General features: G+C 45.0%; 1 protein-coding gene across 3 annotated transcripts in view; it reads right to left on the reverse strand.

The window, feature by feature from the left end:
* Positions 1 to 14945, reverse strand: part of herc2 (HECT and RLD domain containing E3 ubiquitin protein ligase 2) — a 57316-nt gene that overhangs the window by 18491 nt on the left and 23880 nt on the right. For all 3 annotated transcript variants that reach the window (XM_049587136.1, XM_049587135.1, XM_049587134.1), the window contains exons 32-66: positions 14597 to 14773; positions 14306 to 14442; positions 13953 to 14104; positions 13640 to 13831; positions 13342 to 13529; positions 13034 to 13226; positions 12755 to 12937; positions 12479 to 12663; positions 12135 to 12282; positions 11847 to 12043; positions 11487 to 11717; positions 11235 to 11373; positions 10307 to 10453; positions 9357 to 9499; positions 8772 to 9039; positions 8478 to 8620; positions 8253 to 8351; positions 7999 to 8167; positions 7763 to 7888; positions 7539 to 7647; positions 6633 to 6772; positions 6357 to 6547; positions 6141 to 6246; positions 5891 to 5982; positions 5619 to 5794; positions 5139 to 5250; positions 4370 to 4451; positions 4052 to 4286; positions 3429 to 3606; positions 3182 to 3263; positions 2914 to 3085; positions 2673 to 2817; positions 1993 to 2218; positions 1105 to 1276; positions 569 to 755 (exon numbers count right to left, since the gene is read on the reverse strand). In XM_049587136.1, coding sequence (XP_049443093.1) covers positions 569 to 755; positions 1105 to 1276; positions 1993 to 2218; positions 2673 to 2817; positions 2914 to 3085; positions 3182 to 3263; positions 3429 to 3606; positions 4052 to 4286; positions 4370 to 4451; positions 5139 to 5250; positions 5619 to 5794; positions 5891 to 5982; positions 6141 to 6246; positions 6357 to 6547; positions 6633 to 6772; positions 7539 to 7647; positions 7763 to 7888; positions 7999 to 8167; positions 8253 to 8351; positions 8478 to 8620; positions 8772 to 9039; positions 9357 to 9499; positions 10307 to 10453; positions 11235 to 11373; positions 11487 to 11717; positions 11847 to 12043; positions 12135 to 12282; positions 12479 to 12663; positions 12755 to 12937; positions 13034 to 13226; positions 13342 to 13529; positions 13640 to 13831; positions 13953 to 14104; positions 14306 to 14442; positions 14597 to 14773 — 5622 coding nt within the window. The remainder of the gene's footprint in view (positions 1 to 568; positions 756 to 1104; positions 1277 to 1992; positions 2219 to 2672; positions 2818 to 2913; positions 3086 to 3181; positions 3264 to 3428; positions 3607 to 4051; positions 4287 to 4369; positions 4452 to 5138; positions 5251 to 5618; positions 5795 to 5890; positions 5983 to 6140; positions 6247 to 6356; positions 6548 to 6632; positions 6773 to 7538; positions 7648 to 7762; positions 7889 to 7998; positions 8168 to 8252; positions 8352 to 8477; positions 8621 to 8771; positions 9040 to 9356; positions 9500 to 10306; positions 10454 to 11234; positions 11374 to 11486; positions 11718 to 11846; positions 12044 to 12134; positions 12283 to 12478; positions 12664 to 12754; positions 12938 to 13033; positions 13227 to 13341; positions 13530 to 13639; positions 13832 to 13952; positions 14105 to 14305; positions 14443 to 14596; positions 14774 to 14945) is intronic.

A 14945-nucleotide genomic window follows, 5' to 3' on the forward strand; every position in this document is an offset into this window, starting at 1 on the left:
GGTTAAGTGGTGAAAATACTCTAAATATATCATACACTTAAACTAATATTGATTTTTTTAGGTGTCTAAATTCTGTTTTGCTGCTGCCCCTGTCCACAGCAGTACATTGCTTAGCCTCTGTTGTGATACTCCTGTCTGCTTCTCCAAACTGTGGCACTTGCTGACCCCCATCTATTGTAGGTAACACACTGGCTACCCACTTGAAAAAATTCAAACTATCCCTTTAAGGATTAAAAGTTTAAGACCCAGAATGAAAATAAAGAAAGTTGTGGCAGAAAACTTAAAGTTGCAATTATGATCAAAGCCCTGTGAGAGTTTGTGGTGTTTCCATGTTGGACCCAAATATAATTTGCTGACGGTTGCATCTGCACACCTGTTTTTTATGGAAGGAAATGCACCTTGCATGGTTACTGTTTCACAGTAAATCAGCAAAAAATGCAGTTGAGGCAGCGCTTTTAGGACAAAAAAAGCCAAATGGGAGCATCCTTACTGACTTTTATTAAATCTTTAAGTTTTCAGAGACAGGGTTTGTAAATTATAGTCATACAAAATATATTTTCATCCTGACCTCGCCCTTCTTGTCTTGCCAGGGATTAGGGCTGACTCGCTCCTCGGTTTCAGGCAGGACAGGAGGACCTTCTTCATCACTCACGCTGGATGAGGAAGAGGAGTCTGATGGGGGAACAGGTGAGCTGGAAGGACACTCTGCTGGCAAAATCATGCTGGCTGGCATCAGAGCACCGACCACTGCATCCCTGGGGAAACATACAACGCGTCCTGTCAACAGTGATAATGACTAATGACAATTACTGGTGCCAGTCAGCTGATTAAATTATCTAGAGGTCATAAACACTTCTATCTCTTCCTGTTCAGAATTCATGCCTTGATGCCTTTACCCATACTTTGTGTTGTCAGATATCTTTGTGTGCACATTACTCTGTGTGATTTTTGCTTTTATTTGAGGGTTGGGAGTTTAGTGCATCAAGAAATATTAAAAACAAGAGAGGGGGGTGACTTGGGACAAAGGTCATTACTCGGACTTGAACTTGCTGAGTCCCAGTCTCGTGCAGGAGAGGATCTTCCAAACCCTGCAGACAAACATACCTTGCATACATGATTTGGAGGGCTGACAGAACATGAGACAGAGCCTGCTGTTTGGCTAAGTTGCCGTCCAGACTGAGCAGAATCTTGGCCAGCGAGGGTCGATTAGGCTTCACGTTGCTCTGCCCGCTCATCTTGTTGTTCACCGCTGACGAGTCACTGTCTGACTGGACACCTGCAGTGTACAACACCAAAACAATGATGCACACACAGTTATTGATGTTAAGCACCCAAACCCAGCTCTAGCCATCATCAGCCAGTAGCAGACCTGCAAGGCCAGCAGATTCAACCCTGTGCTGTAGCTCCAGGCCAACCTGTGCCACCTCTGGATAAGTAAAGAAACTGCAACAGCTTTCTAGACAGGCAAATGTTGACTGTCTCCGTCTACAGGCAATGAAAGCAACAGCCTCTGAAACCGTACAGGAAACGAGTATTACAACTGCAGGTTTTTCTTTTATATAGCTGACTTAATGTTACGGTGTGAAAATGTTTCTGCTGTCCTTTTAACGGCACAGGTTGGCCTGTGTAAATCTGCACCCACATTTACCAAACTTCCTTTATCTTTCAAACAACTTTGAGAGAGTTTGAGAGAGATCTCAAATCAAAATATATTAGTAACATATCAGGGTAACATCGTAACAAATTGGCTGAGATGGAAGCAAAAAGAAATAAGGAGAGGGTGTGTGTTTGTTGATAAATACAGGCCCTGGTCTGACAATGACAGAACAGCTCCTCCTTGTGGAATATCTGCAGTCTGCTAAACATACATCTGTGAGTTTGTGAGAAATTTAATAAGCAGTGGCATTTAAAATCTACCATTACAATCCCAACAATCAGGAAAGACTGGCTTGCTCAGCTGAGTTCATAGGCTGCAAGGTAAGGGAGGATTACCTAAATAGGACGCTCCAAGGGAGTCTCTGGCCGTCTGGAAAAGTACTGGCTCGTGAACCGACGGTGTGGTCACATCCACAGTGGTCCAGGCAACGCTGTGGGAAGAGCCACAGGCCACTCGAGTGATCTTCTGTCCCTCTAGACCCTGCACCAGGGTGGGCTTCCTGTTGACTGTGGTGGTGCCGTTCCCCTGCTGCCCGTGATCATTGTCACCCCACGCATACACCTTACAGAAGGAAGGAAGTTAAATGTTAAATAAAAGGTTTGTGTCCACATGTGCCTCACTTCAAAAAATCCGAACCATCCCTTTAACACTTTTAGAACCACTGTTGAAATGTGAAAAAAGGCACACAAGAAAAAGTACAAGCATCGCTTAAAGCACTCAATCATAACAACCTCTTAAAGTGGCCAAATATTGAGTAGCTGCCTCTCATTATAAGAAGTGATGTACTGACATTATTAAATTTGTTCTGAGGGAAGGTATTATATAAGGTGAAATTGGCTGTGTAACAGGAAAGGTTAGAGGTGCTTGGAAAAGCAGAGTGAGAGTCGATACATAAAGTCCCACAACAGGAGGAGAAATCCACACATCTGGAACAGCGCCACAGCAGCAAATGAGCGGAGTACTTGAACTATGTGCTCTGGTTTATAATACGGTGATGGCGGAGGGCAGTACAAACCTGTCCTGTCTCTGTAACAGCCAAACAGTGCAGAGCTCCAACAGCAACATGGACAATCTTTTTGCCCCTCAGTCCCTCCACCATCTGAGGCTTCCGCACGTGGACATCAGTGCCATGGCCAAGTCGGAAATAGTCGCCTTTGCCCCTGTTTGGAAACAAAAATAGTGCTCCTTCATTTGGAAAACAAAAGGACAAATGAGAAATGATAATATATAGTCACTACATCATTCAACCATCTTACCAGGTCCACACAACTCCAGATTTAGTGAGCGCCAAGGAGAACTGTGCTCCACATTCAATTTGACACACGCCCTGCCCGTTGAGCCTCTCGATGTTCTGGGGGATGTTGCAGCCTTCACTGCCTCCACGACCCAGCTTCCCAAAATCCCCATCACCCCAGGAGAACACCAATCCTGACAAAAAAAATACATTACCAACTCGATAGCCAAACACATGTATCTGAGCTAAAAGAAAAAACTTAAGGAGATATTTTAGATTAACAGAAATACCTTCATCTGTGAGAGCTAGAGTTTGAGCATCCCTGCTCCCACAAGCCACCTGGATAACCCGGTGACCCAGAAGCACTTTTACCTGGATAAGAAAGTCACAGTAAGAAGGAGTGTATGGTCAGTTTACACACTTCATGGTGAGCATGGATTCTAGAGTTGGGCAACTGCACGAATATATCCACTATCTGTGACCGCCTGAGTACACTGTAGGTTGGTTTTGTGGATGAGGTAGGAGATACAGACATACCAGTTTAGGCCTCAGCTGAGTCGTGTTGTCCCCATGTCCGAGGCGGCCATATTCACCCAAACCCCAGCTGTAAAGCTCCCCACTGGAGGTGATTGCCGCACTGTGAGAGCTGCCACAGGCGATGTCGCGGATGCGCTTGGTCTTTAGTGCCTCAATCAACCGAGGCTTGTCACAGTTCCTACGATGGAGAAATATACTTTTCTTTAATTAAGAAAGTTGTACATAACACTGCATCATGGAGGTCTTAAAGGGTGGGTCCATTCTTATATTTTTTTCAGGTTTTTATATCATTCTGTAGCTTCCCAGAAGTGTTCTTTATGTATTCAAATCCGAACATACACATTTTCTTTGACATATGTTTGTTTCACCATTGAAATGCTATCGCTACACGCTACATATAAATCCTCTAGCCTGCCTAATGCAACTCTTTGTGACTGAGCTTCTTTGGGAATTGTGTGTTATCAATTTTCCAAATTAGCCTCATTCTTTTAACCCACTAACCAGCACAGAAACTAAGCAATGTACCGCTGCAGACACCACATTAGTTTGGACCCTAAAGTCACACGATAACACAAATTATCTACTATGAGGTATGAGCAGTATCTGTTCACAAGATAACATACATTCTGCTGAAGTGTCCCAGTTTGCCATCGTCTCCCTCTCCCCAGGAGAAGACTTTCCCGTCCACAGTCAGGGCCATAGCATGGCGCCCCCCAGAATGCACAGCGACCTTCTTCACCACGTAGTTACTGAGTGCGGTGATCTGACGGGGGATTGGGATGGTCCCACTGGACAGGCCCAGGCCTAACCTGCCGTTGGTGGCCTCTCCACATGCGTAAATTTTCCCCTCGACCGTCACTGCAACAGCGACACAGTGATTAGATACACCATATGTGCATGTTATATAAGGACATAAACTCCAGTAACATTTCATCACCCACCTGCAAAGAGGCTTTTGGAACCACCGGCCACTTGTACCACGTTGAGTGCGGAGAGAGTTTCAGAGAAGGAGGGCACCTTGATCTGTGAAGGACACAAACAAAACTGATTAGAGATGCAGCGGCTTCTGAGCTTCTCCCACAGGCTCAACTTCAAGGACGCGTCGGCTCCACTCTGCTATACGTTCTCTACACTGATGGTCACACACATGTTTGACACATCCTCAAATGTATCAAACAGGAAGCACAGATTTTTACATAATCACAAGACAGAGCATTGGCCTATGTTTCAGATCTGATACACTGTAAAGTACCAAAATATAGTATGTTACTGTACTACTACTGTTTTTTACTCAAGTATTAGTATTAGTAAGTAATTATTGTACTTTTTACTCCACTTCATTAACAGCTGTAGTTACTTCGCAGGTGAAAATTTTACATTCAAAAATGTTATAGTCAGCTTAGATGACATGGCAATAGATTAAACTCCTGAACAGCAGGTTACATAGTTAAAATGACCTCCATTTTAACAGCTATAACATAAAATACTCCTAATTTTACTGAGGAATAGGATCTGAATACTTCTTCCATCACTGTTTAAGGGTCGTAGCAGATTTAATTACTTGCATCTACCTTGAAAAACACATTTTAAATCATATGTAAAGCTCAAACTGCCTTTGTTACCCCATCATGGAGAGGATTTGAGGCATGTAAACCATAGGTTAGTTCAGCCACTGGCTAATTTGGTGTCACATATATACACAAGCTGCACCTTAGAGCCCTTGAGTCCTCCCAGCTGGTCCTTGTCATTTAGCCCCCAGACAAACACTTTGGTCCTGATGGTGGCTGCAGACTCCAGTCCAGATGACTTCTTCCGCGTAAGACTGAAGGACAAGAAAAGACATACAGTGAGAACCTTGAATTAATAGCCCAGGCTATTATTTGCTTAAATCACTGAAATCAACAGGTCTATATAAGGGACAGACCGTTAACTCCTTTCACACAAAACTGTTGCTGAGCAATGATCGGGAAATCCAATCCAAGTGTTTATTTAAACCAGTACAGATATTGCATGTTTAAAAATTAAGCTTCAGATGATATACTAATTATGAATCATTCATTTGAGTAAGGGCACTCAAGGATTACGGCACCCGGCATACCGACACAACACTACTTTATCCTTTTGTAAGCATTCACAACCTGCCAACATGACAATCCAGCACTGAAACATTTATCCCATGGCCCATCATACCTCCCAGTGGCAGTTTTGTCATCATCCTCTTCTTCATTGTCAGATGCCAGGAAGGGCACTGTGGCCAGGTCTTCATCCTCTGCTCTAATACGTCCAACGATGCCAAGCCCGTGAATCTTGCAGTCGATTCCGGAGCTGCGGCACTGCTTGATGGCAATCTCAATGTATCTGTGATACTGAGGCAAAGACATCATTCAAGTTATTAAGATTTTAAGGCAATAAACAACGACAATTTGAAGCTGATTTCAATTATTAGGTCTTAGCCAACCAACCTCAGTACAGTCGCTAAGGAGGAGGACAGTGGTGTCCGTGGGATTGATGTTAATTGTCTTCAGCTCAATTAAGTTGTTCAAAGAGCTCCCACCTGTACATTTAGAAGAAAAGATCATTGATCACTGATGTTAACAATGTAAAAATGTCAAAAACACCATATTTTTATACAAGAGGAACTAATTGAAGAGCAAACATTATTACTCATGCTGGTGCACTTTTAAAAAGAAGAACATCATCAAATGTAATCACCCGACACCACCACCAGTGAGGGCATGTAGCTGCTATCTGCTGGATCCACAATCATCTTCAGCCTGTGCACAAGAACGTCTGGGAAGAGCTCGAGACGAATCCAGTGCTGTAGAGGAAAGAATGACAAATCCTGTCAGGTGCTGCATTACGCTTTAATAAAGCTAAACTAAATAGGCTGTCATCCGGCTTATTAGGGTGTGCAATTCAATCTCCTACCTTTCCCTGCGAGCCGGAGGACTGCCAACACTGATCACTGCCATCAAGGAGGCGTGAGGCCTGGTTTACAGAGGATGAGACATTGATGCTCTTGACAGCGCGGGACCAATCGTCAATCAGCATCCCACGCTGGCTGCTGTGATGCTTCTTGAGCTGTTTTCCTGAGCGGCCGCAGAATGCTGGAGACTGGCCTAATTGTGGGGAAGATGAATGGCACAGGTTTACAAACACATGTCAGAGCATCACAGATACTATACTAGTTAATGTGTGACGAACCAGGCTCGTTGATTCTGCCAAAGGAATGTCTGGTGTTGTGTTTGCGGGTCTTGAAGCAGTTTTCACAGAAGTCGAAGTCGTCGCAGTTCCTGCATTTGAATCTGGGGCCATTTATGGGGAACATTTGACAGCCATCACACCTGCAGACGACACGTTGCATTTGAACATCATATTAAGATACATAGCTAACTGGGCAGACAGAAACCTCAAAGGGAAACTTTGCCACCTTTTATGTGGATGCCCAATCAGTGTTGATGTTAAATGCAGATCACTGAAGCAATACATTCCTCTGTGTATGTTATACTGACTGAGGAAGCTGAGTTGTCCTGCTAGCAGAGCCGTGCCAGCAGAGCCTACATGTACCAGGATTCTAAAAATAGTGTTCGCTGGGCTTTGGAGGCAATTTTCATAGTGGCCAAACAGTGGAATTACAACTTCCAGGTGCATCACATGATGCCACTGGGCCCAAAAAGACTTTTTCCCCATAGACTTACATAGATTTTACTATTGGGATTTGATCCATTCAGTCAGATAACACTTATAAAGTCTAGAAGAGCTGCAAGGCTACATCATTTTATTCTCATACAAGTTAACCAAGGGCTAAACCAGAAATTTGCCACACTGCTCACGAAGGTCTGTGGTGCACGTCCTCTATGGGACCAATGATGCGAAAGATCTGGGTAACTTTATAATAGGATCGTCAAACTTTTTTGGCTTTATAGGCCTCTAAGCAACTTTCATAGAACTGAATGGGGCCCCGTCTCCAACACTGTATCTGGTTCACTTTATATACCCATACTCAATATAGCACCAGTGAGGAATTCATTGTGACTACTTTTACCATCAACACTGCTTGGACATCCACATGAAAGGTGGCACATTTTGCCTTTAAATATACATCCATACCTCACTCCAGGGTGAACACTGGGCACCAGTTCCATTTCAGACAGCAGGCCGGTCCAGTGGGACTGCTGTGGGAAGTCTACGATCACGTCCTTTCCATTGGCACTGAAAGCTAAAACAAACCATTTAAACTCATCAGTACAGAAATAGTGGATTCAGCTAGCAGGATCTTTAAAAGAGGTATTTGTTCAGACTAGAAATAGTAAAAGCTTCAGAGAACAGCTCACCTTTCACAACCCCAACACTCCTGTGTGTGACGGAGCCCCATTTGTACTTTGGTGTGGTGACTGTGGGCTTCACCCTCACTTTATCACCAATCTTTATGTGGGAGGGAGAACTTTGTGGTGGGAATCCTGGAAAAAGCAAATAATGACACAAAGCATGTAAAAGGGCGAAGAGAAAACATGATTCAGAACTATTAACCTTTTGTCGCATCAAGAGCATCAAAATCACGCAAGCTTACCAAGTAGCTCGATGTGGATGTAGCGGACCCAGTACGTTCCTCCTTTCTGCTGCCAGTCACACTGCACATTTAAGTCATGAAGTCCATCTCTGTCCAGCTTGATCACTTTCCCGACATCTCCATCAAACACTTCCTCGTACGTTCTGCAGCACTTCACCATCATCCCCACCTGCAGAGACGTCAGTGATCTGTCAGGCCCGTGTCACATTTCATTAAGGCAGTTTAGAAAATCTTTAAAAGGCCGCTGCTCTCACCTGAATGTTCTCTCTAACATACACAGCATAATCGTCGTTGCTCTGGAAATCTGATCTCTTCTTAAAGGTCTGGCTTTCAGTCACCACTGCACCTGGAGGCTAATGTTACACACAGGCAATATCACAGGTAAAGCTATTATTAATCATGTCATGAGGTGAACTCGACAGGCTGTGTGACAAGTGACTCAGTCCATAATAGCAGAAATAAAAGAGAAAGTAATGTACCACAGGGAATGTCGGCTCGGCCTCCTCCAGCTCCTCCAGCACCTCTTCATCGGAGTATTCATCTGACACAGTGTCGGCATCTGACAGCTCAGTGACGTGAATGTCTGGATGGTCCAGCAGCCAGCCCACCAAAGCCTCAACACCTGATGTATGCATGCCCAATTACTCTCCAAAAGCAGAATATTTTATCATATAATGACACAAATATAGCAGATACAGTGACAGCTACAGAGTTTTAGTTAGATTAACAGCGACAGAGGATGAAAGTCTCACAAACAAGTATTAGAATTATACCTGGGACACCAGAGGCACTGCCTGTAGTTCCTGACAGTGACTTCAAGGCAAACTCGATGTTCTTGCGTGGGAAGCCCATCTCCATGAGCTGGAGGACTATGGGTAAGGGAGGGACAGGGGAGGTCTTCTGCTTCTTCTGTTTGGGAGGTCGGACATGTTGTATGGTAACAGGCGTGGTGGCCTCACTGGAGCTGCTCTCCTCAAACAGAGGGGAGGACGGGTGGGCTGATTCCACAGCCAGGTACTGACACACTGCCAGAGCTGCAGCCTACATACACAGCGGTACAGAGAGAACACTGAGGTCAGACTGAATACACCAGCTCGAATGCATGCAACATTATAACACTGACACAGAGGCTACATCCACACGAATATGTTTCTTATATCTTTCTCCATAGCATTATCTGTAACTAAGCACCCAACCACAGACAATCTGCTTCCTGTTTACACTGCAATGTACATGCCCAGTGTACGTGAATGGTCATGTGATGTGCATTTTCAGGCCTGATAGTAGGGACAAAGATCATTTCTGAGACAGTGCTTAAACGCTCATGTGGACGTAGTCTCAGAGGCCTGTCGACTCACCTCCATCTCTTGCCTGTCAAAAATGGCTTTGATCGGGGACGGCTGAGTGGCGGCGGATAGCAGCTGCTGCAGGAGGATCAGCGGAGGCAGGGGACCCTCAGGGGACAAGTCTCCAACATCAGGAGACGACACCACTGGGTCCTCTGCAAACAAAGAAAAAGAAGCAGAGCTGTTATGAAACAGACAGATATCAGCAAAACAGTGCTTCAAAGTTCTGCTCATAAAAGAATGTCTGTCTAAACTCTGATCAGCGACGCACTTTACATCCACCCACGTACAACCTCAGGGTAACCTCCAAAGTGTGTGAATTGAGTTTGTCCTCCCACACAGTAGCTGCTGTGCTGTATCAAAACAGACTGTACTAATTGTGCAAAAACGGCTCCCTCTGACCAAATGTCCAGCCAGTCCACCCACTGGGAGCCATGATGGTGCCCCAAAGCAGCAGAAAGTTCAGAGGGTCATTGCACTTCATTCGGGTTGTGTTTGTGCTCTTGTATATAGCGTTACCTCTGTTGCAACTTGATCCCAAAGAAATGCCATCTAATTTGACCTTACACAGAGATGTATGGTAAAATGACAATAAACTTAATTTGATCTGATTACTGCAGCCTGGGTTGGAGTTTGGCCTGGACCCTTTGCTGCATGCAATCCCCTCTCTGTCCTATGCCTTTCCTGCCTCACTCTACAGCTACCACAATAAAGCAGAAATGCCTTAACAGTAGTGCTCTGACACACAATGTTCTGACTAATTTCCCATTAACTGAAACACTTTTTCTTTGCAACGGCAATAAAATACTGTTAAATACAACTGAAGGTGTAGTTCAACCTTTGGCCTCCACATAAATAACATTTTGAACTGAAGCTACAGCACTTAACTGGAGTAAAGGGAAATAGTTTTCCATAGAAAGTTTCCAGACTCAAACGCAGCCCTTCTCTGGGTGAGTTCTTACCACTGGGGTTGGGTCCTATGTCCACAACTGCCGCCTGGGAGAGGATCTGCCTGAGTTTGTCTTGATGAGAGAGCAGAGCCCGTCCTGCCTTTAAGATATACAGCCTCAGCTGCTGGCACCGCAGCAAATGGATGTCCACCTGGTCAGCTGGAAACACAATAGGTCTGATTAAATCCGCTGAACTAGACCTGAGGCTCTGAACACTAAATCAAAGCATCCTCCACAGCTTTTGTCGTGGTCATTACTTGTAAAGGCAAAATGAGACAAGGTTTCATTTATCAAAGAACAAAGCCACGCATATGGCAAGGGCATTTTACCAGACATTAATCTGAATTAAGCGGCAACCTCCTGAGCTGAATAATGAAGCCAACACGGTAGTGCTAAAAACTACATTTCCTCAAATGGTCACTTTAGTCTGGCTCCAAAAACGAGTCAATCCCCACAGACCCACATGTTAAAACGCTTAACTTTATAGCAGGAATAAACATGTTTACAGCCTGGTACTAAAAACAGTTTTGGTCTCTTTAGCTAATTTTCACATTCATGACAACTGTATGGGGGGTGAATCTTTATATAACTCACCAGTTTGCATTTTATTAAGGCTTAAATTTAGGCATCATTAAGGGTGTGGCCACTTTGAGTGACAGGCTGTCTGTGAGGTGTCACCTCAGTCTATGAGTCAAATCCACCTCTCGCTCCTCTGCAGTTCAACCCTCAGGCTTCAGAAAACTACGGCCTAAATGCCAAACTTGAGGGCATAAAATGGGAGCCAAAAAACCAATGTGTGACATCATGTCACATAATTTTTTTTGACAGCCCTTGGTCTGAATACAGTCAATGATTGTTTTATTAACAAAATGTTTAGGAGTCACAGGAGGAAACATAAAGTCTACAACATCTGTGTTGCATCTCTGAGCAGTGTCTGTACCTGTCAGCCCTCGACTCAAGGACTTCTTCATGCGTTGTTTTTCCAGTTTGCTTCCAGCCAGGCTAACCAGCTGAGCCCAGACTGCAAGCATGGGCTCAGTGAAAGGCAGGTTCTGCACACTGAAGGCTACCGCAGGCATCTGAGGAAAATGACAAAAAAGACAACAGTATTTTATTGACTGATGAACTTAGTGTAAGATGAGATAACGTCTTGGCTGTATGTTCACACACAGGCATCAAAACCCTTCCATACCGGTTTGAGATGACTGAGCAGGCAAACCCTACAGGTCCTCATCTCATGAAATTGGACAGTGATGCGCCCTTTTGGGGTGATGCGAGTAACTGTTCCCTCTCCATATTCCTCATGAATTACTTGGCCTCCGAGCCTGAGGCGCCCATCAATCCCTCCAATGACTGCCATCACTGCCATCAGACTGCCAACTCTGGGACCATCAGAATCAGGAAAGTACTCCTCCAGGAAACACTGAAATATAGAGAGCAAAAATTTCCAATCACCACTTTGGTAGAACTAATTTTATCAGAGAAGCCAGAATGAAAGTGTGAGTTTTTAACACATAAATAACTGAATCCATAATATTAAAACAATTCTTACTGCTTCAGACTGGCAGCCTGCCATGACATCACCAATAGAGCTCAGCTGAGCGTTGATGTAGTCATTTATCATGCTGTTCCACTGGCCGAGAGAGTGCAGAGTGCGCAGGACAGAAACGATCTCCTCAGCCAATGTGCTGCTGTGAGTGGCTGTAAGAGACGCCTGAGGGCGGGACTTCCTCCTTCGCAGGGAACCCTCTGTGCATAGAAAAGAAAACACATTTTAAAAAAGAAAAAAAGAAAAAAGACAGCTTTTCAATAAGAGCCCCAGTATGACTCAAAAACGTACCTCTGAGAAGTGGCAGGTCTGAGGAGCAGGTGCTAAGTAGACTTCCCAAGAAGTTGAACAACTTCTCCACCAGAAACTTCATGTCCTGAGAGCGCTCTGTCTTGTCCCATGAGGGCAAGACTGCCTGCAGGAGACGCAGAGCCAGGATCTGAGAACAAAGAAGATGCACAAGACAGAAAATGTTACTTTCACAAAGTTTCCATCCTGAAATGTTTGGCAAATAACATGCAACTTCATAATTAGCCTCCTACAACAGTGCGCAATTCCACTTTGAGGTCCTTCCCTATAACATACTTTACTAACAGCATGGGGAGCACATCTGACACATCATGCTAATATCCCACCTGTCTCTGTAGAGTGATGGCATTGAAGGACTGATGGCCCTCAACAATTCGGATGAGCAGGCTAATCCACGCAGAGGTGCTGAGTGTGCTGCACATCTGTGGCATGAGAGCGATGCTGCGTATGAAGCCCAGTGTAGACCAGCTCCTGTGCTGCTCCCGAGAGACCAGCCTGTGGGAATGACACCCTGACAACAAACACAGGTCGATTTAGAACAATCCAATAACTTGTCATGTTAAAAGATAAAACGCTCTTTATAAACAAGTCGGTTCAGCTACCTGACTTGTCATTAGCTCCACTCTCCACAAGCATCCTCAGTAGCCCACAGAGGGTCCGTGTGGCGTCTGTTTGCAACACCTCTGCATAGATCCCAGCTGTTAGAGACAGTGTCTTCAGCAGGTTGACGGTGCTGGTTAGCATCATAGCTGTCGGGTGGCTGCTCTTCTCCATCAGCTCACCTTCTGTAATGAAGAGAGGCGATTGTATATGTCATTATTTGAATCTCACATCTTGCTTATAGTGTGGTAATTTGTACTGAGGCAGTATTGTGAGCTCACCTGTGTCATCCTCTGTGTCTGAGTCCTCAGTCGGGGGCTGGGCAGCTGGCGGTGGCTCTGCCAGCTTAAGGTCATATTTGCCCTCTTTGCCCATCCTGTAGGAGTTGGTGCTGCTGGTATCCCACTGGACTCTGATCCAGCCGTCCTCACCCAGCTCCCCAATGACCCGACCGAGACCCGGAGCTGGGCCGTCCTGCACAGAGCATGGGCAGAGTCAAATACTACACACCAGGCCACTCTTCCCTGCTTTAGATGGTAAATACAAAGTCCATCAACTGCAAAAGTGACTGTAAAATGGAATCTGGTACCTGATCTCCCCATTTCCAGTCAACTCCCCTCATTACCCTTGTGCCTATCTTCATCATGGCAGCCAGCTCAGGGCCTGAGGCAGGGAGGGGGGTGGGGGCGGCCTCCTTTCTGGACTCCTCCAGTACTGTGGCTGAGCCTCCGTGTGCACATAAACTCAGGTCCTCCTCACTGCTGTCTGTGCTGGGCCCTGGAAATACAACAAATGACACATCAAACACCTCAGTCCACAAATGTGTACGGATGCACATCTGCTCTTTGTTTAGCCAGACTGTATGTATTTGACTGAACAGCGCTCACCTATGAGCCTGAGTATACTCTGTGTGAGAGCCAATATGCCAGAATTTAGTAAGAGACTGAGGCTGTTGGACCCATGTTTCAGGGACAGCATGTGTATCATGGCCAGAAGAAAGCGGGCTTGCGGAATGGTGCCAAGACTTGGTCCCGCTGGGTTCTCATTGGTGATGGTCTGTAAGGGAACAGGTTGCACACCTGGTGACAAGAGAAAGTGACAAAAAGTTAGTGTGTGTGTGTTTAACAGCTCTATAAATCACACAAGCACCAGTTTGGTTTTGTGAGATGAACCAGACATATATATTACAACCCCACACACCGAGCTCTTTGAAGCGGGCGCTGGCCTCGAGCAGGATGTTGCGAACATTCTGGATGGCCCAGGAATACAACTTGCCGAAGGTCACCTCCAAAAGCATGCGGTTGAAGGGAGGGATCAGATCCACGTCTTTCAGGCAGTCAGACAGAGGCTCTCTGAAAAGGAGAGTCAAAACATTAGACGGCTTAATGCCTGACCACAACACTGTGGCTACATCAGATGCTATCAATAGTGTTACTTTAGCACACACACAAAAAATGACATGAAATTATAGCAGAATTTGCACTGAACAATCATATCTAAATTTCTTAATGTCTTTTTCTTTTTAAATCATAGATCCAAAACTGTCCACTTACCCAATGTCGGTCCCTTCTGGTATGACTCTTTGCCAGCCACAGAGCATTGCATACTGCACAGACGGCAGCAGAAAGCTTTTGGAGGCCAACTTCAGCATGGTGTCAATGCCCTCGAGTCTCACCTCGGCCCTCTCCAGCTATAATGAAACAGAGTTAACATCTGTCAAGTTTTATCACCTTTCTTTACACGTTCAAAGTAACTTATATTCATCTCACTGTCCCTTTATTTGTTTCCTTCCTCACCACATTGACTAATTAGGAGGTTAGAGATGATACATCATTTACAATCACCTGTTTGAGAAGACACTTCCTCATCTTTTCTACATCCAGGGGCTCCTCTTTCAGTGCAAACTCCACGATGGTGGCCATAAGGCTGGACTGAGAAAAAGCACCCTGAACACTGTGTTTCAGCCACCGGTACTTCTGGACATTAGACACAGTGTTAAGAAGCGGATGCCACTTGTCCTGCTGTAAAGTAATAAAACAACATAGGAATATCAGACTATGACCATAGCTATTCTTGTTGTCTGCAAAATAACCTACCAAAATATAACCTTGGGCTAAGCTCTTCACCCTAAAAGGAATAGTTATACCATGCCTCAAGCACCAAGGTTATTAGTTATTCTCATTGACAGTTTTA

Source organism: Epinephelus fuscoguttatus, linkage group LG10, assembly GCF_011397635.1.
Source record: "Epinephelus fuscoguttatus linkage group LG10, E.fuscoguttatus.final_Chr_v1".
NCBI lineage: Eukaryota > Metazoa > Chordata > Actinopteri > Perciformes > Serranidae > Epinephelus > Epinephelus fuscoguttatus.